Source organism: Pteronotus mesoamericanus, unplaced genomic scaffold (assembly GCF_021234165.1).
Source record: "Pteronotus mesoamericanus isolate MK-2021 breed Mesoamerican mustached bat unplaced genomic scaffold, CSHL_Meso_final scaffold_21, whole genome shotgun sequence".
Lineage (NCBI taxonomy): Eukaryota > Metazoa > Chordata > Mammalia > Chiroptera > Mormoopidae > Pteronotus > Pteronotus mesoamericanus.
This window is the reverse complement of record NW_026555310.1, coordinates 14,278,780-14,306,623: the sequence shown is the minus strand read 5'-3', so window position 1 is coordinate 14,306,623 and position 27,844 is coordinate 14,278,780. Positions and strand designations below refer to the sequence as shown.

At 38.3% G+C, this 27,844-nt stretch overlaps 1 protein-coding gene across 2 annotated transcripts in view; it reads right to left on the bottom strand.

Annotated features, from left to right (window-relative positions):
• PKP2 (plakophilin 2) overlaps positions 1–27,844 on the bottom strand; it is a 75,441-nt gene that overhangs the window by 8,743 nt on the left and 38,854 nt on the right. For both annotated transcript variants that reach the window (XM_054591258.1, XM_054591259.1), the window contains exons 6-10: positions 21,399–21,576; positions 8,485–8,602; positions 7,466–7,630; positions 6,244–6,417; positions 9–162 (exon numbers count right to left, since the gene is read on the bottom strand). In XM_054591258.1, coding sequence (XP_054447233.1) covers positions 9–162; positions 6,244–6,417; positions 7,466–7,630; positions 8,485–8,602; positions 21,399–21,576 — 789 coding nt within the window. The remainder of the gene's footprint in view (positions 1–8; positions 163–6,243; positions 6,418–7,465; positions 7,631–8,484; positions 8,603–21,398; positions 21,577–27,844) is intronic.

The following is a 27,844-nucleotide window of genomic DNA, read 5'->3' as shown; positions in this document are numbered from 1 at the left end:
TGACTTACCGATTTCATTGCGCAGGGAAAGATTCCGAGACAAATTCCTCAGCAGAGAGACTGCAGTCTTTTTCACACTTGCATCACCAACGTGCAGCATCTTCCGGGTGTGCTGAAGGCCGTTTTCCTTCTGGACCACTGCCTGTGCTACTGACATCGGCATCTGTTTGTGAACACGTTCTATAAATACTATCACATGGACTTCATGGTCAGGGTAAGTTTCTGTAGATTACTAGAGACTGAGCAAGATGTTTTAAAAACTAGAGCTGTGACAAAATCAGTCTAAAGCTATTGTTTTTAAACTCTTATTAGGGTTTTCAACTGAATCACTAGATAAAAGCAGTTTATGCAGTATTTTTAAATATAATATATTGGACTTGTTTAGCTCCTATATTTTTGCATGTTTATAAATGAAATGGGCCTGTCTTCTTTCTTTTCTATTGTCAGTCTGCCCTTTATTCATGTTTCCAGTTCATCACCATGACAAGAACATCATAAAGACAATGTTTTAAAATCAAAGTTACACTGTATTTATTGGTTGTTGGCTTATTCGTCTTTTGTTTTTTCTTGTTCAAATTTTGGCATTTTACATATTTTAATAAACAGTCATTTATAAAGGCCAGTTTATTCTGAAAGAGACACTAGACTTTTAAATAAAGAAATGTATTGCTAGTTAGATTATCTGTAATTCTCTGTTGTGTCAAAGGCTCCATGTCCGCTAGAGGCAAATCCCATTTGGAATTAGGCTGGTCCCTACTTTCAGGGCGTCTGAGTTACGACCAGACTCTTCCCAGCATCAACAAACCTCCAACAATACTGACGCCTCCGCTTGTGTGGCAGTAACTTTATAGATTTGTATTTGGAGCAGATGTGAGGTCATCCATGCCAGAAATTTCTGCCATTCATGACCATTTTTCAGGGTTTATCTTCTGTTTATCTTATTTAAACCCTGCTTACCGCCGACGGACTGCTGTCCTCCTTCCACCCCCCACTGCCCAGGAGAACTGGGGCTCTTAATGTAGGTCCGACACAGGTTTCAGGGAGGGGACAGGAGGTCCTTAAAACGACTTCTGTGTTTATAATAAACTTTCTCAGGAAGAAGGTCCATGACTTTTATTAGATACTCAAAGCCCCCTTGACTTAAAAAAATTTAATAGCCACTATTTTAGAATGTGCGTTTTACTGTAAACAAGATACTTTTTCTTTCACTAATTCATAAAACATTCTTTTAGACTATTTGCTGTCCTGGGAGAAGAATCCTTCCCTTGTGGCTATCTAGAGAGAAGGTTATTTATTCCGTACACCCCGTGTCTTGGGCACAAGGTAGGTTTAGCATTCCCCTCTCTTCCCAATGGCTCCTCTGGATATTTATGTCTTTCCTCATATGCAAAACTCTACTCTTCTGACTCATTGCCACCCAGCTGTTGTCACCCCCACAGCATTTTCTTTGTCATCTCAGGAACTGCTGGTCCTTTCCCAATATCTACTGGGGGCCTCAGAGCCTTCTCCACCTCCTATCCATTGCAGATGATGACATAGATTACCTCGCAGTTCCTAGACCTCCTGCATGCCATTGACCTTCATCTCCTCCATCCGTAAGTCATTCACTTCCACGGTCACACAGAATCTGTATTCCCCCAGATATAGCTTGACTTTGAAAACATAAACTCCACTGTTAGACTCTAAACACAACTTCCCGTTCTCCTTGCTTTCTCCCCCTCACTCCTACGGTATTCTTCCTCAGCCTCACCAAGAATTACTGCCCCTTTATCTCAACTTTTACTCACCACTCTTCCCGTTATCGATTCTTTCCTGCCTTAAACTTCTTTCTTATCTAGATTAGGGTACAGGAACCATCACATCAAATACTATCTTTCCAACGCCCTTAACTCCTTTATCATTCTAGCTTTCCCCCCACCCATTCACTAAAACTGAAAAACTGATTTTATACTTGGTCACCAAATATTGCTAAATAGTACATTTGCAGGTTGCTACCTCTGCAAACGTGCAGTCTCCAATCTCCACTAGGAACCAAATGTTGCTAGTCAACTAGTTGTTTCTTAGATACTAAGGGGAATTCCTAAGCCTTACACCAGAAGGATCCTTCTAAAATTTAATCTTCTTATGTTCCACCTCAAGTTTAAACCCTGCAATGACTCCCAATTGCCTTAAGAGTGATGTTGAAATGTCTTAGTATGGCATACACAATCCTTCATTGTCTGGCATCTTCTTTCCTCTTACCTTACCATTACTCCCTAATTCTTTAGGTTACAACTATACTAGCCTGCGTATCTCTCCTATTAGAACAAAAACTCTTTGAAAGGAGAAAATGTAAATTATCCATCTCTTTTTTCCCTCAATGCCTTGTATGGTGCTTAAAATACAACAGGTCCTATATAAATGCTTATTGAAATGAACTGTATGCTGCTATCAAGTTTTCCTGAAGATTTACTATCACCTCAGAGAAACAAGACAGATTAAAGAGTCACAGGTAATTATTTCTTAAAATTTTTGTTTTCTTTTAAAATACAAGATGTTTTTAAAATTAAAATCTTGCTTTATACGTATAACGTACTATACCACTTAATGATATATAATAAAGGGCTTTGATGTTAGTGTATAAAAATAATCACTGGAAACACACAAGCCTAGGTGAACTCTGGATCCTCAAATGACATTTACTCAACCAGGGAAAAGCATAGCCTAGTCTTATTAATTTGGATTCACTGAGGGAAAAGAGCAGTCTGAAACGGAATGCTCTTTAGAATCGGTTCAGTAAGGAAAATGAACAATCAGATTTACCAAAGAGAGATTCTGTATTTCAGCTTTGGCGAATATGTGAGAAGGACTGACAATTACTCGGGGTTAACCAGTCAGTCAACCGTTTGCAAATGGCACTTCTAGTTCATATTGTCCTGTTTACCAACAAGGTTGAACAGTTTTCAAATGATTATTAGCCAGTTCTGTATCATCTTTTGTGAAGTTCCTGGTAAGTCTCTTGTCCCTTTTCCTACTGTGTTGTCTACCTTTTTATTGTTAACTTGATAAGTTTAATATTTTCTTGATACCACCATTTTTAACCTATATATGTTATAAAAATATTTTCCTACTCTGTGGTTTGTCTTTTTATTGGCTGAAAAATGTCTTTTGATAGCACAATAGCATAAGTTATTAATTTTAAAGCAGTCAATTTATAAAATAATTAGTTTATGGTTAGTGCTTTTTTGTGTCCACTTTTAAGAAATCTTTCCCTATTCTAGGTCATGAAGATATTTTTCCATGTTATCATTTAGAAGCTTTATTGTTTTATCTTTCATGTTTAAATGCTGTTGGAATTGATTTTGGGGTAAAGTATGATATGGTAGGGGACACATTTTGCTTTTTCTGACAAAGATCAAACTAAGTTATTTTAAAGTATTTTAATAACTGGAAATCTGTTTATTTCAATGACCTTTAAAATGCTATGTTTAATCCATATATTTATTTATTTTGAAATATAACTCACATATAACATTAGTTTTTAGCATACAATGTAATGATTTGATGTATATATTATGAAATGATTACAATATGTTTAGTTCACATCCATCACCACATATAGTTACAATTTTTTTTTCTTTCTTGTGATGAGAACTTTTAAGAGCTACTCTCCTAGTGACTTGCACACATAGAATACAGTACTGTTAACTATAGTCGCCATGCTATACATTCTATCCCCAGGACTTAAATTTATCTTATAACTAAAAGCTTGTACCTTAATTTTTAAATTTATATTATACTTTTAATTTATACTGTACTTATAAATTTTTACTTTATATTGTAGTTTGCTAAATGGGTAAATTTTACGGATCTATCCCCTTTCCTTATTTAATTATTGGAATGACCATTATAGCTGAACTAATAAAGTCTATTTACTTATTTACTTTTGTTTATTCTATTACAGTTGTCCCAATTTTTTGCTCCTTTGCCCTCTCCTGCCCAGCCCGCCCCCGCCGTCAGCCCCCGTGCCGTTGCCCTCCATGGGTCACGCATACATGCTCTTTGACTAGTCCCTTTCCCTTCTTTGCACCCTTCTCTTACCCCTCCAGCAGCTGTCAGTCTTGAACTAATAAAGTTTATAATAAGGTAGTTTTACTGGTGAGAAATTGTGTCACAATTTTATACTTAAATCCTATAATCTATCTTTTATGAAGCTATTTATCTCAGCTGAGGATCTTTGCCATTTGAGGTATATAGTCAGTAATTGCTTGACACCATCTCAGTTATGAACTCAAGGTTTGCGGACTGGATATTTACAGACTGGATATTTTCTGGAACTATGTGAATGGTCTGCTTTTCATGGTTTTGTATTCAATGATTCTTTTTAGAAGTCGCAAAACCAAGCAGACATTTTATCACACTATCTAAGCATAACAACATCAGGAAAAGCAATGATTAGAAAAGATAATCACAGAAATCAAATTTTTAATAAAAACCATCTCAACCCATAAGAACAAAAGGTCCTTATAACATTGTCCCATGTTGCTAATGATTTCTCCTGTAAATCTCCAGGGAAGCTCAATTCTACAGCCTTGAGTATAGGTTAATACCAGTTTAGTGCAGGCCTCCTTTCAGGGACTGGCCTGCTCCAAGGCTAGGGATGATTCTAAATGCTCTGGCACAACCAGGGCAGTGATGAAGATGTCGCCATGGCTTGGATTCCATGAGAGTCCTTGGAATGCCGGAGGCTAAAATCCAAGCTTAGAGGTTTGCTCCTAGTGAGTCATACTCAGTGCTTAATAAGCTTAAATGCATACACACACACAGCGCAATTTAATTTCTGACATTTTCTTGTAAATTGGCCGGTAGTTAGTAAGAGGGCTTCTTTGGTTTGGGAAAGTGACAGAAATGGCTTTGGGAAACTTAGCATGGGAAAATGAGAAGGTAAGATGATAAACTGACGTCCCTTTTGGTAGTTAACCATTTCTGTTTGTGCAAAAGTATATTTTACAGAGAATCAAACACAAAAAGTTTGTATTCTTAACCATGGTGAAAGGTAAATGTTGGTTTTAGTACTTTACAATATTATTCAAAACATAGCAAACTTCTATGTAAACACATTAAAGAATGAATTTGGTTTCTCAAATAAAGAATGCATAATATTTTTTGTAATCTACAAGAGTGCTTTTCCCTATAAAGATGGATACTTGGACAATGGCCATATGAACTGTTTTGGGAGAATGTATTCTAAACGTTTTATGATCAAGGCAAAGAATATAATAAGTTCAGTTCAAAGAGTTAAATATGTATAGATTCCCTAACTATGTGTAGCAAGATGCAAAATACATGGGGAAGGGAATAAGCTTCTACTGTTTTTCACATTTTGATTGCGCTCATATAAAGTAAGTGAGAAGCAGCTCTTTATTGTGTAGTTGAAGTCCCTGGACACAAAAGCACAGACGTCACTTCCAGCTCCACGCTGCCATGGGCATCTGGTGTGTTCGCCTGCCCAGCACCCATCATTCCTTTTGGTGAGAACGCTCTGCTTTTCCACTGAGATGCCACTACTCCGTCCCCATTTCAGTGCATTTCAGTGGGGCAAGTGGCGGTGACCCTCTCCTGATCAAACCCGCACCTGTGAAATTCACAAGTGGGCAACATTTCCCCAACCCGGCCAATGAGAACATCGCAGGCCCAGGCCACAGGTTCAGAAATGGGAAAGGGCAACTAACTCAGTTCTTAATAGGACAACTGGGGAAATTAATTTCCTTTCTTGTGGGAACATTGGGCTGGATTAAATGTAAGCTTGAAAGCAACAGTGGCCATCGTTGCTTTGACAGGTAGAGATGCATTAAGAATGAAACCAACAGAGGAAAACAGAGCCCAGGGACAGTCAGGATTACGATCGCTGGGGTGCCTGCATCCTGCCATGATGGAAGGAAGACACACCCTGGACTTCACAGTTATATAAGCCAAGAAATTACTTCCTTCCCTTCCCCCCGCCCCCGACAACCTAAGCCAGTTTAGGTAGGATTCTGAGAGAGCTCTGACTCGTATCAGAATCTATGAGCCTTTCACGCGCAGTGACTTGGCTTGGCAGAAAATGAGGCTGAAACTTCTGGAATCCTGCAACTTTCTGGCAATTCCTGAGAACTCTCAAGTGAGAAAACTTGTTCTTAACCTCACTATCTCATCTCTAAACCTAATGTAGGCACGTCTATATTGTCATGACTTTAAAAAGAAGAAAAACAGGCGTGATACTCACTGGTCCATTTCCTGCCGTGAGGTTCTGGAGAGCTCCCAGAGACGCTTCCTGGGTGTAGGTGCGGACACTTTTGGCGATCAAGGAGAGATACATCCGTATCACGATGGAGTGCCACAGCCACTCCACGCCCTTGGGGTTGCTCTTCTCCTCTAGCATCGGCAGGTCCTGGTATTGCTAACCACACACATGACGAAATCTAGAATTAATACCTCCAAGTGATTTCTAGAATTCCACACCCAAACCAAGAGACTAGGAATACTGTCTAGTTTAGAGAGACTAATAATTTGTTTAACAGGACCCTGGAACAGAAATGAAAAGGCAAATGTGTACGACCTCCAATAACGTAACTTTTAGCCCATGATGATGTCGTCTCCCTAGCAACATCCTGTATCCCCCACCTTTACATTTCAGTGAGAAAGAACTCAGAGAATAGAGTACAGGCTGTTCTAAAATAGTTTTCAGGCTGCTGTTAAACTAGAAGTTAAATTAGGCACAAACACTCGGAAGATAAGAAAGACAGGCCTCTTCCCTCAGAGTCTAGCAAAGTGGTCCGGGATCACATCAGGATTCTAAATTTACCAGTTGTTTCCAAGTTCACAAATGCCACAATACTCTGAGGAGTAGAAGAGGCCAAATTCTTTCAGTTTTCATGGAATGCCAGTATGGACAGTATTCCTTTCTATGGGTTTTGCCCATAGGATGTCCAAAGTTTGTTTTTAGAATGTCCAACTCTGAATATCAGGGCTGTTTTTAATTTTAAAACAACATATACCACCGGCCACGTTGCACTAAGCCTATTTCCTAATCTACAGGGAATAAAGCAGTATGGTTTAATGGCTAACAATGCAAATCTGGAGCCAGACTGCCTGGAATTAAATTCCATCTCCTCTACTAATTTGCTAAATTATTCTGGGAAAACTGATTAACCTTTCTGTACCTGTTTCCTTTTCAGTAAATGAGGGTATTAACAGCATACACCTTCTAACACTGATATAAGGATTAAAATAACTCAAAATAATGCCTGACATATGGGTGGGGAAAAGCTAGTTTACAGTTGTTCGTATGGAAAAATAATATAATAATTAGTAAATAATAATACAAGAATAAACTCCATGTTTCATGTACTCACAACTATAGATCTACTCTTGCCCACCCCTGTATACTAAGTACTCAGAAATATACACACGCGAACACTTTTTCTTTCAAAGCCCTCCCAAGATACCTCTTTTACTTTCCGGCTTCGATTGCCAAAACACCCAATACTTTTGTTGTTGTCAGTCTGGATATTCCGGTTTTGAATATAGGCATTCTGGGAATATTTCTCTGGGAGCTCTGCCTCCAGCTGGTAGGAGAGGTTATGCAGAATGCACACACAGTTCTCTGTGGCCTGAGAAAACAAGACATGAACATTGATCACATACATATCAATTCCCTCTGCAAGTGTGATGTCGCAGGACCTAGTCACAAGGTTTACTGGATGCTTAGACTGCAGACAGCCCAGGGAGTGGAATGAGCATGGCTGTAAAGGCTCAGGCTGGATCATAAAGGGTCAGGAGCAAAATGCTAAGGAGTAAAGGCTGAATTTCTTAAAACACTGGAAAGCCTTCTTAGTTTACTTTTTAAGAGTGTGTTCAGAATGATTCTGTACTTTAAGTACATAACGTACTAACCATGAGCAGTTGGAAAACAGGAAGAGATGTTATTTATTTGTCGGGACCAATCAGGTGACAAGTGCAATAATCAGTGTGCAAGGCGCACAAACTAGGACTACAGAGGTGGCATTAGCTAGGAGTAGATAAACCAACGGGCACCTCAGAGGGAGAATGCACATGTTTGCGGCTCGGTAGATGCGAGCTGTGAGGCGGGATAGTCTGAGATTACTCGGATTTCTATTTTTATTCGGTGGATGGTGGTAATTATTAACAAAGATTACAAAGAGAAGGAGAAAGTTTGGGGATGAAGCAAGAGATGAATTTAAGTTCAGTGCTAATCACATAGCATTTGGGTTCCTTTCAAATATCTACACAGAGCTGTTAAACAAATAGTTGGAAATTTAGGTCTGGAAAGGAGAAAAATGGGCCTGAATAGATTTTACTTTTTCTAAGCATGAATGGGAAATCTCAAGCTCACTAAATGAGTTAATGAATAAAGCTAAACCCAAACAGCTACTTGAAGGACACTCAGAAGAGTCAGAGTAAGATAAAATAATTCACTATGTAAAATATTTAACTCTTGCATCACCTTGTCATCTGGCTGGTAATCTGCAATGGTTCCTCGGACATAATGCACCAGTGAGTCAATGAGTCCATCACAGCTTCTCATCACCTTCCTCCCATCTGGGCCAGCTGAGCTCATGTTTCTATCAGAAAAAGACAAAGAAAAAGTCACAGGACTTAGGCCATGCATCCAAAAGGCCTTTGTTTCAAAGCTTTACTTGATGCTTCTTCCAAGGGTGTGGAAAACTGTCAAATTTGCCAAGGTGTGATAGACTGACTTGTCCTGGGGTCTATATCAATTGCTCAGTGGTCATTAAATTTGGACACATCTTCCAAATATATTCATATAACATATCACCATCAATAAAAGTCTTCCGTCTACTTCATTCCAAGCAACAAGGTCATAGCATTACTTACTTAGTCTTTACCCCATTTTTGACAGGGTATACATATGAGGTGAAGATTTTGCAATTAACAGAACAAATGACAACATACATGGTGTACTAGATAGTGAAGTCCCAACTAGTTCTGTGCCTTAAGTGTAACATACAAAGAGTTACTAAAATTCATTGAATCTCAGTTTCCTCATTTATAAAAATAGGTTGTTGGACTATATTATGTGGGAGTTTTGTAGGTTTCAGTGAAAGCTGTTATTGACAAATATTAAATCAGATGCTCTAAAAACTGATGATTCTATACTTAAAATGGCAGAGAGGTGTCATGAAAAATGCAGGGTTTCACAGTGTGTTAGACCTAAGTTAAAAATGACCTATAAATCTCTTTGCACTTAGTCTATTTCTAATTTTGCTAAGCCACGGCACCTTTCTATAAACAGTAACTAAATCTACAAGTAGAGGTTGTTTCCTTATAGAGAACTGAAGCTTACGGAATACAGTAATGCATTTGGGGATCATGCTTATACTCAGGTATTATTGTTACCATATTCCATTGGTTTAAGTTTTTCTTGTTAGCATCAGACATTTAAAAATATTTTCCCCTAAAATGTTAACATCTTTGTCAGTAAGAATGGCAAAAAAATAAAGCAATGCCTTTTGCTAACTTCAATTGCTAAGAACTATTCCTATAAAATTTATCAGACTAGTTCCTTTTCCTGGTAGGCAGAATATTCAAAGCACATTAAAGGCGTGTTTATAATGTCTCAGTGTCATCCTGAATGTCAAAAGAACTAACAATTCTGAGAACTTCTGGGGTCTCATTTTTTTCATTTTAAAAATAATATATTGCACTAGGTGATTTCAAAAAGGCTTTCCGCTCCCAAATACTACTTTCAATACATACTGCCAGAGAGCAAGCGTGCCCAGCGTTACAGCAAGAACTAAAGGGAGCAAGGGAGGAGCACGCAGCACTGTGCCCTGCTCCCACTCACGTATACAGGTGGAAACTGAAGATACTTGACTGTTTCAACCCGCAAAAATGTAATTTCATGATTCAGCCTTATAGTTGAAGAGGTAACACCAATACACCTAAAACTAAGGATATTCTAGCAATTTAAACGTTGCTGAATTGATACAACCAATTTTTTATTTTAACAAAACCCCTTCTGTGACTTTGGTTCTCTTTGACATTTCTAATTAAAGATTAGCTTCCTCACTAAATTTTTACTGTACCTGAAACACTTTGACACTTTGTACATTAAAAAAAAAAAAAAAGACAATGAAAGGGTTCATAAACTGTTAATAAAACCATTTTTACTATAGTTTTTTTCTCAAGAAGTGATCATTTGAACCAATCCTCCATCTACTCTCTGAGCCCGTCTCCTTATTTTACACCTGGAAAAACTGACGTCCGAAGACTTTCAGTTACTTTTCCAGCTGACAGCAAGTTAGTGGTCAAGTCAGGACAGGAGAGCTGCTCTTCATTCTGTGCCCTGGGCGGCTTCAGAGCAGAGCAACACTCATTTAACATTCCCTCAGTCTGCCATTTGTTGAGTAAATACCATATGTCCCCAATTCCAAGACAAGGCTATCGTGCTTTAAAGCTTCCTTTGACCTTTTCAACTTCTGGCTTGGAAAAATGAGAGTAGTTTAAGGTTGCTCTGACAAAGGTTGGTCTTTCTCACTAGCTAAACCCACTACATACCACCCAGAAGGGTGACTTAGCTTTGTTTAACTTCAGGGTGTTTATTTTGAGTGAGAATGGTGATGCAGCTTGCCAGCACTGACAGTTCACACGCACTAACTGTTGTCTGGTTGTTGGGTATTATCCAGGCTCTACTTGCTTGAAATGGGACTTATCAGGGGTTTCTGGCAGTTGATACCTTTGCTGACAGAAAGCACATGGAACCCCACTGCTTCAGTATTTGCTTCTGCATATCAAAGATAGTTCCTCCCTTACTCAACCACCCAGAAATATGAATGATAAGGGTGTATCACTTTATAGCACTACATCCATGAATAGAAGTCACTAGTCGGAAAGGAATTCATTATTATACCACCCAATAGTTATTAGAAAATAATATATCCATCTTGAAGTATTTTTCAACAGCTAATACTTCACTTTGTGGGAATCAGAGGATTAACATGGCTAATTTAGGCAGAATTGATCCTTTTACAATATATCTCCTGAATCCTGAGAAATATTTATCTATAACTGTTTCCTATATATAGCTCAATAGAGAGGTTTAATATGGAAAAATATCTCAAAACTATAAACAAAATATATCAAAAATGATTATCTTGTTGAAATGTAGAAGAGAATGAGCATACAGAGTAGTTACTCAATAAATATTGATTATTAGAGTTACCAATGAATATACTGGAAATATTTAATTTAGTGTCTATTGTTTGAATTACATTAAATGATGAGTTTATTTTCAGCTGGTATAAGCCAACAGAAATCAGAGTAAATATGGGGGTACCATTTAGGAAACTAAAACTGTATACTATTGCATACTAAAGTTTAAATTTAAAAACCAGGTCTAGACTGGTGTTGGAGTTTGCTTCCCCTCCCTGCTCTCCCCCATCCCCCCCCCGCCCCGCCCCCCGCCTAAGGAAGGGGAAGTGGAGAAGATAAAACAACTTCTCACAGAAAGGCAGAATTATTTTAGAGCTTTTTACCTCCACTGGGCCTGAATGAGAGGATGCCAGCTTGAACTGTAACTTGTGTTTGATATTAGGAGAATTTCCTGGTGATATGACTTGTAAGGTGTGGGAAAAATAGACTGAACTGTGTACCTCTCTGAACAGAACTTCACATACTTAGGATTCAGGTGTTTTTATCTGAAAGCAAATAAGCAATTCATGACTCGCCCCAGAAGCACTAATCTCACTCATTCCTCAGTGTCACAACGAAAAGAAGGGAAAAATCAAACACTCTGAGCCATATTAGAATGAAAAGAAAGAATGGTGTGTCTTTGTTGAGATTAAGGACAGTGTGACTAAACAAATTCATATGGCACATCAAAGAATGGACAATTCCAAATGATAAAAGTAGCTGCAATTTAAGTGTGTATTAGACAGTACCGTAAGTATTTTACAAATACCACGAACTGTAATTTTCACAAAATTCCTGATATTAAGGTTCGCTAAAATCTCATTCAGAATCCTGACTTCTAACCCTTTGTTTAAAATCAGAATTACCTGCTTCTAACAGGATTTTCACTGGCGCTTCCATAAAAGGGCTGTGTGTGCGTGGCTACACGCAGGTGTGCTGTCTATTAGCCCGTCTGCCAGCACTGAAAGTCCAAACTCGGTGGATGGCCAACCGGCCTGGGGAAACGATGTGCTGATATGAAATGTTTAAAGTAAAAGGGTACAATTATTTCCAGGACATGAAAATAGCAGATAATAACAGGGTGGAGTGAATCTTTTCAAGACACTTTGCCAACAAAATAAGTAATTCTCAGGGGCAGAGATTTTTTTTTTTTTAAATGGGACCATTTCTACAGGTAATAGGTGCAGTTTCCTAGTAATATTCAACACTTGTATATGTGCGCATTGGATGCAAGACCTACTGCCTGTGGGGCCAGTCTTGAAGTTCTAACTAGGACACTGAGACAGTGATCACCTCAATAGTTTTTAAAAAATTGTGGGTGCGTCTTCCTGTTCACCAACAATTATAGGCTTCCTAATATCAAGGGTTGTAAATTGTGCAGTAGTATCAGTCAATTAAGTACTTGGTCAGAGTCCATTCTAAGACCCAAGAGGCACTTGATAAGACACTGACTGATAAGGAGGCATCCTTCTTCCTCTTGGTATTTGAGATTTAGGTCTGGGCTTTTGTCTGACTCTCAGCTGATACATCTCAGACAGTTGGGCCTTGTCTGTGATTAACCCAGAGAAAGCAGCAATGGTTGCACAGAACAAAAGAGGAGCCTCATTTGAACTGGCAGAGCAATAAAAGTCGCTGCTCAAAGAAGGGCTTGTCTGTTTTCCGAAGTCAACATCAGATCCTGAGGGTATCCGCAAACATCAGCCTAAGTCAACTGTTATATCTGCAAACAGAAGCAACATTGGGAGATAGAACAAAGCTCTACCACCTACATGTTTTGTTCCTTTTGGACAAGGAACATTAACTGAACAAAGATATGTCAGCATCTGTTACACATCAAGAAACCAGAACGTGGAGGAGAAAAATCTACCCTTGAAATCCTTTAGTTTTGCTTCCCTGCATTTTTTTTGGTCTTCCAAAGGCATTCTGAGTAGTCGGTGCAGCTGGTAATCATCTGGTTGGTAGGCAACAGTCATTTCCCCTTGATTTAGCAGGCTGTTCAAGGTAGAGTGCCAAGTTCCACTTAAAATCAATTATAAACAGCAAATGAATTTCTGAAATATTCCCAGAAGCCCCTGGAACTTGAGTAGACATTCTTGACATCTAAAGAAGAGGTCGAGTTACCAGACTAGATAGAACTGATGAAGATGCTCAAGGAGAGAACAGTATGATGCTTTGATGGCCGGCACCTCCAAGATGGATGGATTCTAACCACAGGATAGCAAGAGAGTTATTAGCGGCTTTATCTGAATATATCAAATCACTCATTTTAAAAATAATGATGGATTAAAAAATTTTAATAGTAGTTCTGACTATGATAATAGTCTGCAGATTTTTTTTTTTTTAAAAGACTTTCAGTGTCATAAGATATAGTTAAGAAAATGCTATCTTAAATTGTAAGCCATGCACAATTTCTTTTTTTAAACATGAAAAAGTTTTTAAAAATCTCTGACAAAATCATTCCTGGGAGTTTCCCTATCTGTTCAAGACAACTCATAAACTAAGTCTTCTTGATATAATAAAAATAATTCTTCTGTCTCCTTTGCTGATTCTTCTTCCTCCATATTTTCCCTATTCATGTATTTTCTTAAATAGTTATCCCAGACCCAAACTAGGCAGTCAATATTTATCGACTAATAGGTAACAACAGTTTCTTTGACAAACAGAAACGTCATCTATTTTCTGTGAAGTACAACCTTTTAATCTGGGCCTATCTGCTAAGGCCATGAACAGAAAATTTAGTCTGAAGAGGGGACCTTTGCAAGGGAGTTGTTTGTGGTTGTGCTGCTTGATGATGCCATGGAGAACAGAGGGGTTACCAGGTAAGCATGGCCATGTTTGTTTTGTTTGATTATGGTGTTTTTTTTTTAAAGATTTTTTAACAATTTATTTTAGAGAGAGGGGAAGGTAGGGAGAAAGAGAGGGAGCGAAACATCGATCAATTGTTTCCTGCACGTGCCCCAAATGGGGACGAGACCTGCTGCCCAAGCATATGTCCTGACTGGGAATCGAACCGGCAACCTTTGACTTTGCAGAACTATGCTCAGCTCACTGAGACATGCCGGCCAGGGCTGATTACTTGATTTGTTTACTTCACTAATTTAATTATTGTGAGAGATTTCAAAATAATGACCTGACCTAAAACGCTTAAGCCTTAGCTTATACAAACATCATTTTTAAAAACCAAGATCTTATTTACCCATTTAAATACCACTTTAAATTTACTTAGAAATTTACAAAATAATTAAATTCATTAAACCACATTTGTTTGTATACCTAAAATAGCCAACTTATAAAATGAGATTATGACTTATAGTGTAACATTACTAGAAACATTGCCAATTCCATTATTTATATTTATACATCAAATATAAGGAGTTTAATAACCAGGTAACTGAGGTTGAAGTTGATGATTCAATTGTCTTTACATTTCTGAAAAGTCGCTTTCCAGGTTGAACTACATGGATACTTCTAAGAGGTTTACACTGCCTCAGCTTAGTTTTATGTTACATTATTTTCCAGAAGTAAATAACCAAAATTAAATTATAGCAGAAAGTTAATTCTGGATTTTAGATCTATATCCTTACAGAAAGAAAAATAGTTTTTTGCTATCGGGTGAATCAGACCCTCATTTAATTAAGTATCTTCTTAATTAGCTAAATAGTAATTTGGGATTATGCACATGGCTAAACCAAAAATATCCTTTTCTGTCCCGAGTATTCAGAATAACAGATGAATAAGCAAAAGTAAAAAGAATGAAAATGGATAATTAATAAAATGCAGACTCAGTACAGTTCTGAAGTTTGAGATCCAGAAAAACATAAAAAGGTGAAATTCACTGTAACAACATTTGTGGAGCAGATAGATGTAGTTAAATACATTAAAATTTTACATGGAGAAATTCCTTTAATCCCATGGCTTATTAGGAACAAGGCTGATAGGTATAGCTTTTCTTTTTAAAGGTTAAGTTTTCTTCCTCTGAGTATTACCCACCCCAGCTAGATTTACAGTGATAGATGACAATGAAAATTTCTTGTAAGACAATCACAAATTTTAGTACATATAACCATGTTATACATTTATCAAAACACATTTACTACATACACCATGACACATGTGGGGAAAAGTGAAGGTTAAGTCAGTTGTAGGAAAAGTGTATGACCAATAGCTTTTCCTCTTCAGCTGGCATGTATAGGCCCCCATATAATCAAGAAAAAGGAGTATGTTTTATAAGGCACTATAGTAATGTTTTATCATTTTGCCCTATCACCCTAAACATAATGGCAAACTCTGGGGTGGTCTTTACAATGCAGTTATATTGTGGTAACAAGACTAAGGCAGCAATCTTGTAACTCTTTTTCAATATGACCGTTATTGAAAAATGACTGGGCTAACTATTAATAGAGTGATGAGCTCAAGACTGAGAGAAACATTCAAATACTTTCTCATTCTCTAACAGCTCTGTAAGTCTGACTCTTTAGTCAACATTTTTTCCCTACCCCCTGGCACCATCAGTTAAGCAACTCAATGCTTCCTTAGGCCCTTTCATGCTTCTTTTATGTTATCAAATGTAATGTGATTATCTCTTCAGGTGCGTATCTCCCCTAGTAACCCCAGAGTTCCTTCAGGACAGAGATAGGTTCCGTTCCCCTTTGAAATTTCAGAAACTTAAAAAGTGCTTTGGATGTAACAAGCACTGAAGAAATAATGATAGGGAGGGATAAGAGCAAGAGGAAAAACAGACCAAATGGTAAAATCCCAAGAAGGCTGGACTAGCTGCCTTTCTCAAATTTCTATAATTGTGGAAGAGTCACTGGCACTTAATTTCTTTAACTGAAGAATGAGACTGCTCTCACAGGCTGCCTAGATGTGTTTGTGTTTGGTCTGAAGTGTTTTTCAGAACCTTGAATCTCACTGCTCTTTGGGGATAAGCACTTTCCCTCCTTGTCTAGTTTGAAAGCCCCCACCATTCCTCGCAGTCGTCCATCTGCACACTTAAGTGGCTGCCGGACCCCTGCAGGCACATTCATTTCTGTCCTCTAAATTGTTTCCATCTCCTCTTTTTTTTGTCTTATAATCCTCACCAGAAAATATATTTATTGACTTCAGAGAGAGAGGAAGGGGGAGAGAAGGGGAGGAGGGGCGAGAGAGAGATGGATCGGTTGCCTCCTGCACATGCCCTGGCCTGGGAATGTGCTCTGACCAAGGACGGAACCCACAACCTTGTGGTGCATGGGACGACGCTGCAACTAACTGAGCCGCCTGGCCAGGGCGCTTCTACCGCTTCTTTAAGACATGACAGACTTCAGGAGGGAAGAGAGGGAAGAAGGGAGAAAAGAAAGGGAAGAAGCCATGAGAATGATAACGGAGAAATGGAGAATAATAAATGTTTGGTAGAAATCTTAGACATCTCCCTAATAAACACTGGTTTTATTTGTCACATCCAATGGTTTTCCAATCAGTGTGACAGTCAGCGAGGCAGGATGCATGAATCTGACAGCCATGTCACACCCATGCCCAAGCAGTTACTCATAAGAAACAGAAAAGCAGGGACTCACAGTGAGAGTGTGTGTAGGAGAGGCATACCCTCAAAAGAGGCAGCTGATGCTTTTCTGGGAATTTACAATTCTATGATTGTCACATAAGTCCTTTGAAACATGAAATATCTGGAAGAGAATCCTACTGATTGCAATAAATTATCAAATTATTTTAACTGTTACCCCAAGCAAATAAAAAAAAGTATTTTTTTTTAAATGAGGCATTTTAGGTTTTCTCCACTCAAAAAATGAAAAGGAAAAAAAAGGAGGAAAATGCTGAAGCTTTATAATTTCAAGAAAAAAACTGTTTCTTCTTTGAAAAGGGATGTGTATGGAAAAATATGCCTATATCCTTAATTATCTATATACGGCTGTTAAAGCAATCAACTAATGGAAATCCAGTGCCCGTGGTTTGCTGTTAAATGATTAACAACCAGTTTCTGGGGGCAGAGGAGCAGGGACATCTCTGATTTATAGTGTTTTCCAATTTCTGTGGTATATACTTCATCATGGCTGATTTCAAGCTACTCACATGAGGTCACATGTGTAGAGTTAAGATTTTTTACCTTCTCAATATACCTTTCTGTTGATATAATTCTTCTTCACCTTGAACTTGTCATATTCCTGTCCGCCTCACACTAGCTAATATTGCTTACAGAAGACTGTAATGAACTCCTTAACCTGACCTTCAGGGCCCCCACAGGCTGGCCTCAGCCTATGTTTCCAACTTCTGCTTGATTACTTTCCATCACAAATTTGATACTCTTGCCAGACTTGGTCATTCCCCTAATTTGTCTGTATCTTCCTTTGCTCACTCATTCATTTATTCTTTTCCTTCATATACTTTATATGTGGTTTCTATGTGCCAGAAACTTTGCTAGGTGTCAGGCATTAAAGATTTTTAAAATGCATACACTTCTCTGCATTTGTCAAGAATGAGCCCAATATGCATAAAAGCAAGAGGAGATGAAGTTAAAAAAGAAAAATCTTAACTCAGCATTAGCGAGTTTGAACTGAGCATCTTCCATTTTCAATTGAAATAACTCTGACTGATACACCTGCCACATTAAGAACTCTGCTGTACATGGTAAAGTAATGGGAGCTACAGAGAAATTTTAAAATGCAGAATGTTTTTAAATGGATCAAAAATTTTTAAAAGCTCAAATGTGCATTCAAAAAGCAGTTCCCGTGGACTTGAACAGAGGATGAGTTCAAGGGAGACCATTTAGGTACATCTTATGCTGTTCAAGAATTCAGTCCTTCTCCTTAGAGAATTTGTGACTATTTAAATAGTCCACCAAGGCCCAGCTCACCTGGCGCCTCTTCTTCAATGTCTTCTTATCTCGAGCAGATGGCATGAATGGCCCTTTGTTCTGCATTCCTGAAGCACTGCACAGGGACCTTTGACACCAGTAGTTCATCAGAATCACCTGCGGGCTTGTTAGAGGTGGACTGCTGGGCCCCACCCAGAGACCTTCCGATTCAGCAGCTTGGCCTGGTGTCACCCAAGAATTCCAACAAGTTCCGGGTGATGTTCCTGCCACTGCCCTGGGGGCCCCACTCGGAAAACCGCTGCGCTAACACAGTTCACTGCAGCAATATTCTAGATCCTTGAATCATCTGCACCTCACTAGATTAAAAGTTCCTGAAGGCCTTTCTGTTTATCTTTGTGAAACTCTCAGAAGCTAACACAATGTATTAAGCAAAAGTGGTACCTGATATGCATTACCGTATGTGGAAATAAGAGAAACATCTTGCAATAATAAGTTTCCTCACTTAATACCCAGGTTCCCTCAAGCAGAAACAAATGAACCGTGTAACTAGAGGAAAGACTGAAAGGCAGAGCGCATCCTGCCTTCTTTGGGGCTGCCTCATTTTGATTATATCCTCTGGTTTCTTTTAGTCCTTGGACACAAAGGACAGTAATTATTTTCAAATATGAGCAAGCCTGATACACACGATCTCAGAGAAGTTAAGACTATCATTTTTATTTCCTCCGGTGTGTGTTTCTGTTTCTTCTTGATTTAGTTGGTATCTGACAGCCCAAGGGAAAATAAAAACATGTCAGGCATTTCTCATCCCAATATTTAGAAATGCTGATTAAACTAACTTCTTTGTAGTTGTTCTTATGGCAAGACATTCTGTCACTTTAGGCAATGTTGCTTTATAGCTATTTAAAAACACCTAGGAATAAATTTAAATGAAGAGGCGAAAGCTGTAAAGACATTGAATAAGAAACACATAAATGGAAAGATATTCCACACTTATGGACTGGAACAATTAATACTGTTAAAAAGTCCACGCTACCTAAAGCAATCTACAGGTTCAGTGCAATCCATATCAAAATTCCAATGGCTCAGTTGGTTGGGCATTGTCCTGCAAAGCGAAAGGCTGCTGATTCAATTCCTGGTCAGGGCACATGCCTAGGTTGTAAGTCTGTCCCCGGTTGAGGCGTGTATAAGAGGCAACTGATCAACGTTTCTCTCTCACATTGACATTTCTCTCCCTCTCCCTTCTCTCTCCTTCCCCCCTCTCTAAAAATGAATAAAATCTTTTAAAAAATTCCAACTGCATTTTTCACAGGAAAAAAAGGGAAATATTCTATAATTTGTATTGAACCACAAAAGACCCCAAATAGCCAAAGCACTCTTAAGGAAGAAAAACAAAACTGGAGGCATCATGCTTTCTGATTTCAAACTATATAATAAAGCTATATTAATTAAGACAATATGGTATTTTTTTTTAAAGTATGGGTATTGGCATAAAAATAGACACAGAGATCAATGGAACGGAATAGAGAGCCCAGAAGTAAACCCACCCATATATGGTCAATTAATTTACAACAAGGAGTCAAGAATATACAATGGGGAAATAAAAGTCTCTTCAATAGATGGTGCTGGGAAAAGTGGACAGCCACATACAAAAGAATGAAACTGACCAACATTTTACACTATACACAAGAATTAATTCAAAGTGATTTAAAGGCTTAAAACCATCAAACTCTTAGAAGAAAATATGGGCAGTAGGCTCTCTGACATTGGTCTTAGAGGTGACTTTTTGGATTTGACATCAAAATAAAAGGCAACAACAACAAAATATAAACAAGGGAAATAACATCAAATTAAAAAGCTTCTGCATAGCAAAGGAAACCATCAAAACCATCAAGGAAATGAAAAGGCAGCTTAGTGAATGGAAGAAAAATTTGCAAATCATATATCTGATAAAGGGTTAATATACAAAATATATTAAGAACTCACACAACTCAATAGCAAAAGACAAATAATCCAATTAAAAAAGGGACAGAAAATCTCAACAGACATTTTCCTATAGACATAAGATGGCCAACATGTACGTGAAAAGATGGTCAGCATCACTAGTCAGGGAAATGGAAATCAAAACCACAATGGGGTATCACCTCACAGCTGTTAGAATGGCTGTTATCAAAATGTGAACAGATAGGTGTTGCGAGCACGGGGAGAGAAGGGAGCCCTTGAGCACTGTTGGTGGAAATGAAGTTGGTGGAGACACTATATATAGGAAGCAGTATGGAGGTTCCTCAGGAAATTAAAATTAGAACTACCACACGATGCAGCAACCACTTCTGGGCATTTATCTGAGGAAAATGAAAACACTCAAAAAAATATGTGAACTCCCTGTTCACTGCAGCATTATTCACAAAAGCCAAGATACAAAAACAATCTAAGTGTCCACCGACAGATAAATGGATAAAGAAAATGTGGTACACACAAACACACCCCCCTACAATGGAATAGTGTTCAGCCATTAAAAAAAGAGAAAATTCTGCCTTCTGTGACAACATGATGCTTGAGGGCATTATGCTAAGTGAAATAAGTCAAGCAGAGGAAGGCAAATATCATATGATCTCACTTATACATGCAATCTAAAAAACCAAACAAAACCAAAATCACAGATATAGAGCACAAACTGGTGATCACCAGAGGTGAGAGAAGGGTTGGGGGGAGGGGGGCGTTTGCAAAACTGTTGAAGAGAGTCAAAAGGTACAGATACAAACTTCCAGTAAAAGAAATAAGTCCTGGGGATGTAACGTATAGCATAGCAACTATAATTATAACTGCATTGTGGTATTCGAAAGTTGCTACGAGAGTATATCTTAAAAGTTCTCATCACAAGGAAAAATATTCTGTAACTATGCATGGTGATGGATACTAACTAGACTTATTGTGACGATCATTTCATAATATATACAATAATGAATCATTATGTTACATATGTGAAACTAATATATGACAATTATATCTCAATAAAAAATAAAATAATAAAAACACTGGGTTCAAAATTTTTTTTAACCATATCTTTAAATTAGACTTTTGTAAATAAAAGAACAGCATAAAGCCCGCGCTAAACCCTGAGAGATGGCGAAGGCCAGTCTGCATGGACTGCTAAGTGTTCAGATCAGATTTCTCTACTGAAATTGACATCCTCTCTGTTATGCGTGTTGTGGGTAGCTTCCAAAATCAAACATGTCTGGAAACAATAATCTGTGGATACTTAAACCTTTGCCATTGTCTCCACATTGTGGTTCTAGTAGTTAGAACAATCCTTGTAATTTTCACAGCATCTCAAGGTAATGAGGATCAGTTTTAGATGGACATGAATGCAGTGTTTGAGGGGGGCTGCAGCGTGGAATTACCTTAGGCATCCTGTGACATTGTAGAATATGTCAAAATCCAGCACACCGTTCGCTTTGGGGTAGTCTCCTTCTGGCCACCCCGAATAGGGGATGATGATATTTTCAGTCAGGGTAAGCAAGGCTTCGGTTATCATGAGATTCTTGAGTTTGTCACTGGAGGACAAATTCCACAGCAAACCTAGAATTAAAACAGTGCAGGGATGAGTCAAAAGGACGGCTCAAAAAGGTCAGTCAAGGCCATCATGCCCAGGGCTATGGCTAGTTATTTTTTAAAAAGGTGGGGTGGGGAGACAGCCCCTTTCACAGTTGAAAAAACTTGTTTGTAGCTAATTAGATGGCACTGGAAGCAAAAATAAGGAAGGGGGAGGGGAAGAGAGCTTACCATATAAAACCATGCAGGTTTAAATTCATCACGAATGTCAATGAAAGCCAGAGATCCTTCAACATTTATTGCTGTTCTTCTTAAGTTTTTGCCATAAAGCCAGGCCCTGAGACAGTCAATTCTGAGCTCACCAGCAGGGGGGCTTAAAATGACACTGTTGTAACTAAGACTTCAACATTTTCAGTGGGTCATTTTTTTTTTTCCTTACGTACATGAAGAGAGTACCTCCCTGTGCCTCCTGCTCCCCACTACCTGCAATTTCCACCTGACATTTGCCTCCTAATACTCGCAGGAAGGGCTTCCAGAAAGCCTCCAACTTTGCTTTTGCGCGTCAACAGTAGGCTAATCAACATCACCAATTACTCTTCACTGATTCCTACCTAATGATAGATTTTCTCTCTTGGAGTTTATGCTGGCTACCTCATGTATGTCTTACAGCTTGGCAGTGAAGGAGAGACAAAGTGTTTCATCTCTCTGCCAATATGCATGGCCTAAGCATTGGTCTAAGACTGGAACCACATTTACTCACTTAACCTTCCCCTCCCTTTTGAACTCTGCCCCATCCCCACCCCACCCCCATTAAAGAGAAAGGCCACATAAGCCAACTAAGGAAAAAATTAAAATGGGATACTGTACTTTCCAGGGCATTTGTGAGACAGACTGAAGCTGGGTACCGAGAAAAAAATACAAAATGGTATCTACGAGTACATTTAGGATTCACTATTCTTACAAATTTTTCATTCAAATACTGATTCAGTGGAAGAACTACACATCTATAGCTTGCTATTGCAGTGACTCTTAGCAGTGTCAAGCTGCCTGGCCATCTCTCATACCTCAGTGAGTTTCTCTAACTTGCTAGCATCCCAGAAAGGAGAAAGAGTGGGCACAGAAAGAAGGGATCTTCATTTTCTTCCTACTCACTCTCTTACCACCCAGTCAGTAAGTCCTACTTGCTAAATTTACTGCTTTGTCTGTATAATGGAAAGAGAAGCACAGGTATACAGGACGGTCTACTTTATGAAAAAAAGCAAACATGGCAATCTTGGCCGAATTATGTGGTGATATCATCTCCCCTAACTTTAAGGACTGAAATAAGTCTGCACACTTAAAGTGTGGTAGTTATTCAACCATACTTGCTTTTGGCCCATCAACTAGAACACACCAAGCCTAATGAGTCTTTTGTGTTTAAACAGTTTACTTTGGCTGTGTACAAATAACTAATTTCTAAAACCAAATTTCCACCGCAGCCTACGCTTAGCTTCCATTAGCCACAGGGACACTGGGTTTTGTGTCTTGTAAGGACTAGAATTCTGGCTAATGAGGAGGTGCTTTCCTGATCAAACTAGCATTTGGGGTTAGTCATCAGCAGTGCCCCTCAGCAGTGGGTTTTGCAGCACAATGACTTCATTCCTCCCACTTCCTCTTAGAAGCCTTGGAAAGGAGAGAGAATAAAACTCTGAAGGTGGCTGAAAACAATTAAAGGCAGGTCTGAGGCTGAGTTTTGGTTACTAAAGATACAAAAGAAAGTTAAAAAGAAAAGAGAGAAAAGGAAAAAAGCTTCCTGTTCTAAATAAGCAAACAAATTAAGAGTCTCTGTCTGTGGTGTCTGGACTTGGGGGGGTGAACACATGATTCAATATACAGATGATGTGTTGTACAATTGTACACCTGAAATCTATATAATTTTTTATTAACCAATGTCACTCCAATAAATTTAAAAAAAGAGTCTCTGCCTGCCAGAAGCTTAAAAGTGTGAAACATAATGATACTTCCCTTTTCATAAAGGACCACACAGGGCACTCAAAGGAAAGGTACACCTTACAGCAAAAACCAGAGAAGATTAATTTGAACAAAGGGAATGGAATTTTCCTTCAACAGTCAATGTCCTTTATAGCTTGACACGCAGTTATTATTTCTACATTGTTTCTATGGTTTGCAGTGTTTTAGTATTGGATAATTTTTGAATTTTTAACGTAGGATGTTGTATAGAAATGTCATGCCTGACAAATTTCTGTATGACACAAGGCTGGAAAAGAGCTTAAATGTTCACTAGAGATTCAAGATTGTATAAGTACACTTATACACATATGCCCTCACACATCTACATACAAAAATCAATAAATTACCAATTACAAATGTGAAAAATACGCCTGACAAAGACAAAGAGTTAATACCCTTAATATACAGAATTCTTATAAATTATTAAAAATTCAATGACTAGCAGAAAAATTAACTCAAAGCTACAAGATATTTGAGTCTAATCTACCTATCAGGGCTGCATGTTCTCCAGTAACTAAAGAAATGCAAATTCAACAACTAGATACCGTTTTCTGTGACTATGGGAGGTGAAACCAGAACCAATGAGAGGAAATTCTCGGGAAGGAGATTCTGGCTCACTGCAAATATAAATGTCTAAGATAGCACTGAAGAAAACTGAAAAGATGTACTTGTAAGATCCAGCTCTATCACTGGAGCGGATAAAAATGAGCTAAACTTTTACCAAAATATTGATAAGAGGATTTTTATTCCAAAACCAGAGTTTTAGACTAGACTAGTAGTTTCCAAATAAAATTAGCCCAGTGGCAAATCAGAATCACATATTCCTGGGCTACATCCCAAACTGACTGAGCCAAAACCTCAGAATAAATTCCAGGAATTCACGTTTTAAAAATGATTCCCAGCCGGGCCAGGTAGCTAGCTCAGTTGGTTAGAGCATCATCCTGATACACCAAGGTTGTGGGTTTGATCCCTGGTCAGGGCACATACAAGAATCAACCAATGAGTGCATAAATGGGTGGAACAACAGATCAATGTTTCTCTCTCTCTCTCTCTAAAAAAAATAATCAATTAAAAAAAATGATTCCTTTTTCTGGTATTGCGAAACTAATGGACTACATGACCCTGAGTAGATGTCCCTTTCAGTGATCTGATTCTAGAATCCCTGGTATATTTAGAGTTTAGGTTCTCATTTGCTTCACCTTTAACTATTTGTAAATTTATTTTCATAGTGCCTAAATTTCAATTATTATAGTTCTTTGTTGCATCTGGTCTGGCTGCAATTTTCTATCACTAAGCCCTGATTTTAGCCAAAGGAGAAGGAACTGGATTCTGGCAGGAGATATACTTTGAATAATTTGCAGTAATGAGAACTGAATTTTCCCGAAATTTATTGCCAACTGTGCTATTTGCAAAAAACAGCTAACTAGTAAAGGGACCTTATAGATATTAAAACCTGTGTGCCCCCTGGGACTGGAAGTATAGTTACTCAGCTAAGTCTGCATGACACTTAGGTAGCAAAATTTGCAAATTTTATACTTAAATGAATCCTTATCTTTTGTACAGGAGAAGGGGGGCCGGAGGAGAAGGGGAACCGTTTATTTTTAACCTTCTTTTCCAAAGTGATCACAAAGCATGAGGATTTTTTTTTTTAAACAATCTCCTTTGCATGGATATGCTCCTCCTTCCACCTAAATTTTATACATTTTATCTGGAATATCAAATATCACAAAGGCCATTTATTCCACGTTATAAGTAAACCCAAAGTACCTTGCTGCGTATTACAAATGCAGAAAAAAATAGTATGCAGTTATTTCAAGAAAGTGCTTAATTAATATTTTATAGCAAAATATTTTTGATATTTTATGACCATAGAGCAATTCAATTAAATATTTCCATAAAATATGCAAAGGTTAATATGAATTTGCAACAAATTTCATTGATAGTGATCCCCTGGCTCTTCCTTATGCAATACGCAGAAGAGGGACAGGAATCTCCTGCTTCATCCTTTATCACCTGTCTGTTTTCGTCCAACGCACTACACACTACACATTACAGCCAGTGCTCATTACTCAGTGATCCTGAAGATGACCCTCTGAGACTAGTACCATTCTTGTTTCTAAGTGCAGAAAATGCGAAAAAGGTCAGTGAGTTTACACTCTTTACAACAAACAAGGCTCTGATCCTAAACTTAGGCATATAAATGTATAAACTAATAGTTCTTTTAATATCTTGGGCAGAAAAATCAAGTTCTTATCTGAACACATCTGATTCTCTTAATTGTGTATAATCTAAATATTTCCAGGCCACAGGTCTCTTTTTTTATACGTGGTCAGACATCTACAGTTGTTCAGAAATTTACATGAGCACCACAGTTGTTACTACAATAAAGAGACAGGCATTAAATAAGTGGGAACCTAATATTAAAGGATGCAAAGGCAGCTCAGAGAAGCCTCTTCCTTCAAAACTGGGGGGAGGGGCTGAAAGTAAAAAATAGAGGGATGGCATCCGAAAACACTTCAGAGAAGTGGTATCTGAGACAGCTATTGAAGGACGAGAAGGTCCGCTAGGTACAGAAGAAGACACCAGTCCAAGACAAGAGGCGCAAAGATATTGAGACAGAAAGGAAACATGGACCAGACCAGCAGATCCTTTGGGACTTCCAAACTTGGGATGGAAGGGTATGAGAGGAGACCCTGCTGCCAGTGGTCACCAGGCCCGTATGTAAAGGGCAGACTTTATCTTACAGACAATGGGGAGCATAAGGAGACGATATTTTCTTTTTAGAAAGAAATCACTAGCAGAGTGGAGGATAGACTGGGAATGTGCGGTACTGAATCACACAGACGAGGTCTGAGGCTATGGCATGAGCAGACCAGGGAGAGGAAGACGGCTCAAACCAGGCAGTAACAAGGGGAGAGCGAGAGTCAAAGGGGAGTGAGGGAGAGCTCTCTGACCTGAGATTCTCAAGGACCAGCCCCTTCCCAAATATGAGTGAAAACGAAATCCCCTGGCCCCAGGCTGTAGGTGGGAGACACTTTGACAGAGCAAAACACTCAGATGAAACTGGTTCAAATCTGGACTTTGTTCTTTCCTGGCTGTTTAACCTGGGACAATTTACTGCCTTCCCCTGAACCTCACATTGATCAATACGTAAATCATCAATAATGCCGTATTAGAGCCAGCAGGAGGAACAGAGATGAAAAATAAAAAGCCCAAGCTTAGTGGCCAGCACATAATAGGGGCTCCATAAAAAGATGTTTATGAAATAGACAAGAGGAGATTCACATATATGGTTACTCACTTTGTGTTTCTAAACGAAGATATAAATATGTCCACTTAAGTCAACAATTTATTTTTAAGGCCAGGAAAGCACTTACTTAACTTTTCTATTAATAGAGCTAAAGGAAGTTATTTATAAGGATTTGTATCCAACATTCAAGTATCAACTCAAATCAATTAACATGTAATGAACACCCTCTAGTAGGACTGTTTGTCTTGTACTAGAAATCCTGGGACTTACACAATTAACCTCCATTTATCAGCTCTAAAGATGACTGAATGGTTTCTATGGCATCAATACCACACAATGTTCACTCACTTGTTTCCTATTGCCCATACAAAAGAAGAGAACAGGACGCCTGGTTCGATGGATTACTTCCTTGACACACACCCATACATCCTCTCAAGCTTTCCAGCAATCACAGTACCCAATCACTCTTACCCAAGCTTCCTCTAAAGGATCAGTAGCTTCTTTCTGCTTCTTTGCTCTGCTTGTAGCGATGTTCACTTTTCTGGGAATAACTTTCATTCTCCTTTAAAGGTCCACAGTGACAAATATCTCCTTCACAAAGTCTTTTTTGACTGTAAAACATACTCTGATTCTCTCTTGTGGTGCCTCATTATATTTTAATGAAGAAAATGTCAGGTTCTAAAAGTAAGGTTTTTCTTTTTTTTTAATGCCAACCATTACATAATTGTTTGTGGTTTAGTAGCTGGAAAATAAAATCCACAGCTCTCAACTGTGATTTTCACTGCATGGCACTTGCAGGCAGACCTGTACATATTGGCTGAATGAATGAGTGAGTGAGATCCCTTTGTGTTTCTGTAGTTATTTTAATATAACTCATAAATATGAAAGGAACTACTGTATGGGACATGACAGCACGCTGGCAGAAAGGTAGCATGGTACAAGCCTTCAGATAGTTTCATAAAATCAAAATATACCAAGATAGAAAAATCGTTGTATTTCAAGATACAAATGAGAGGATATAAAATTTTTAAAGAA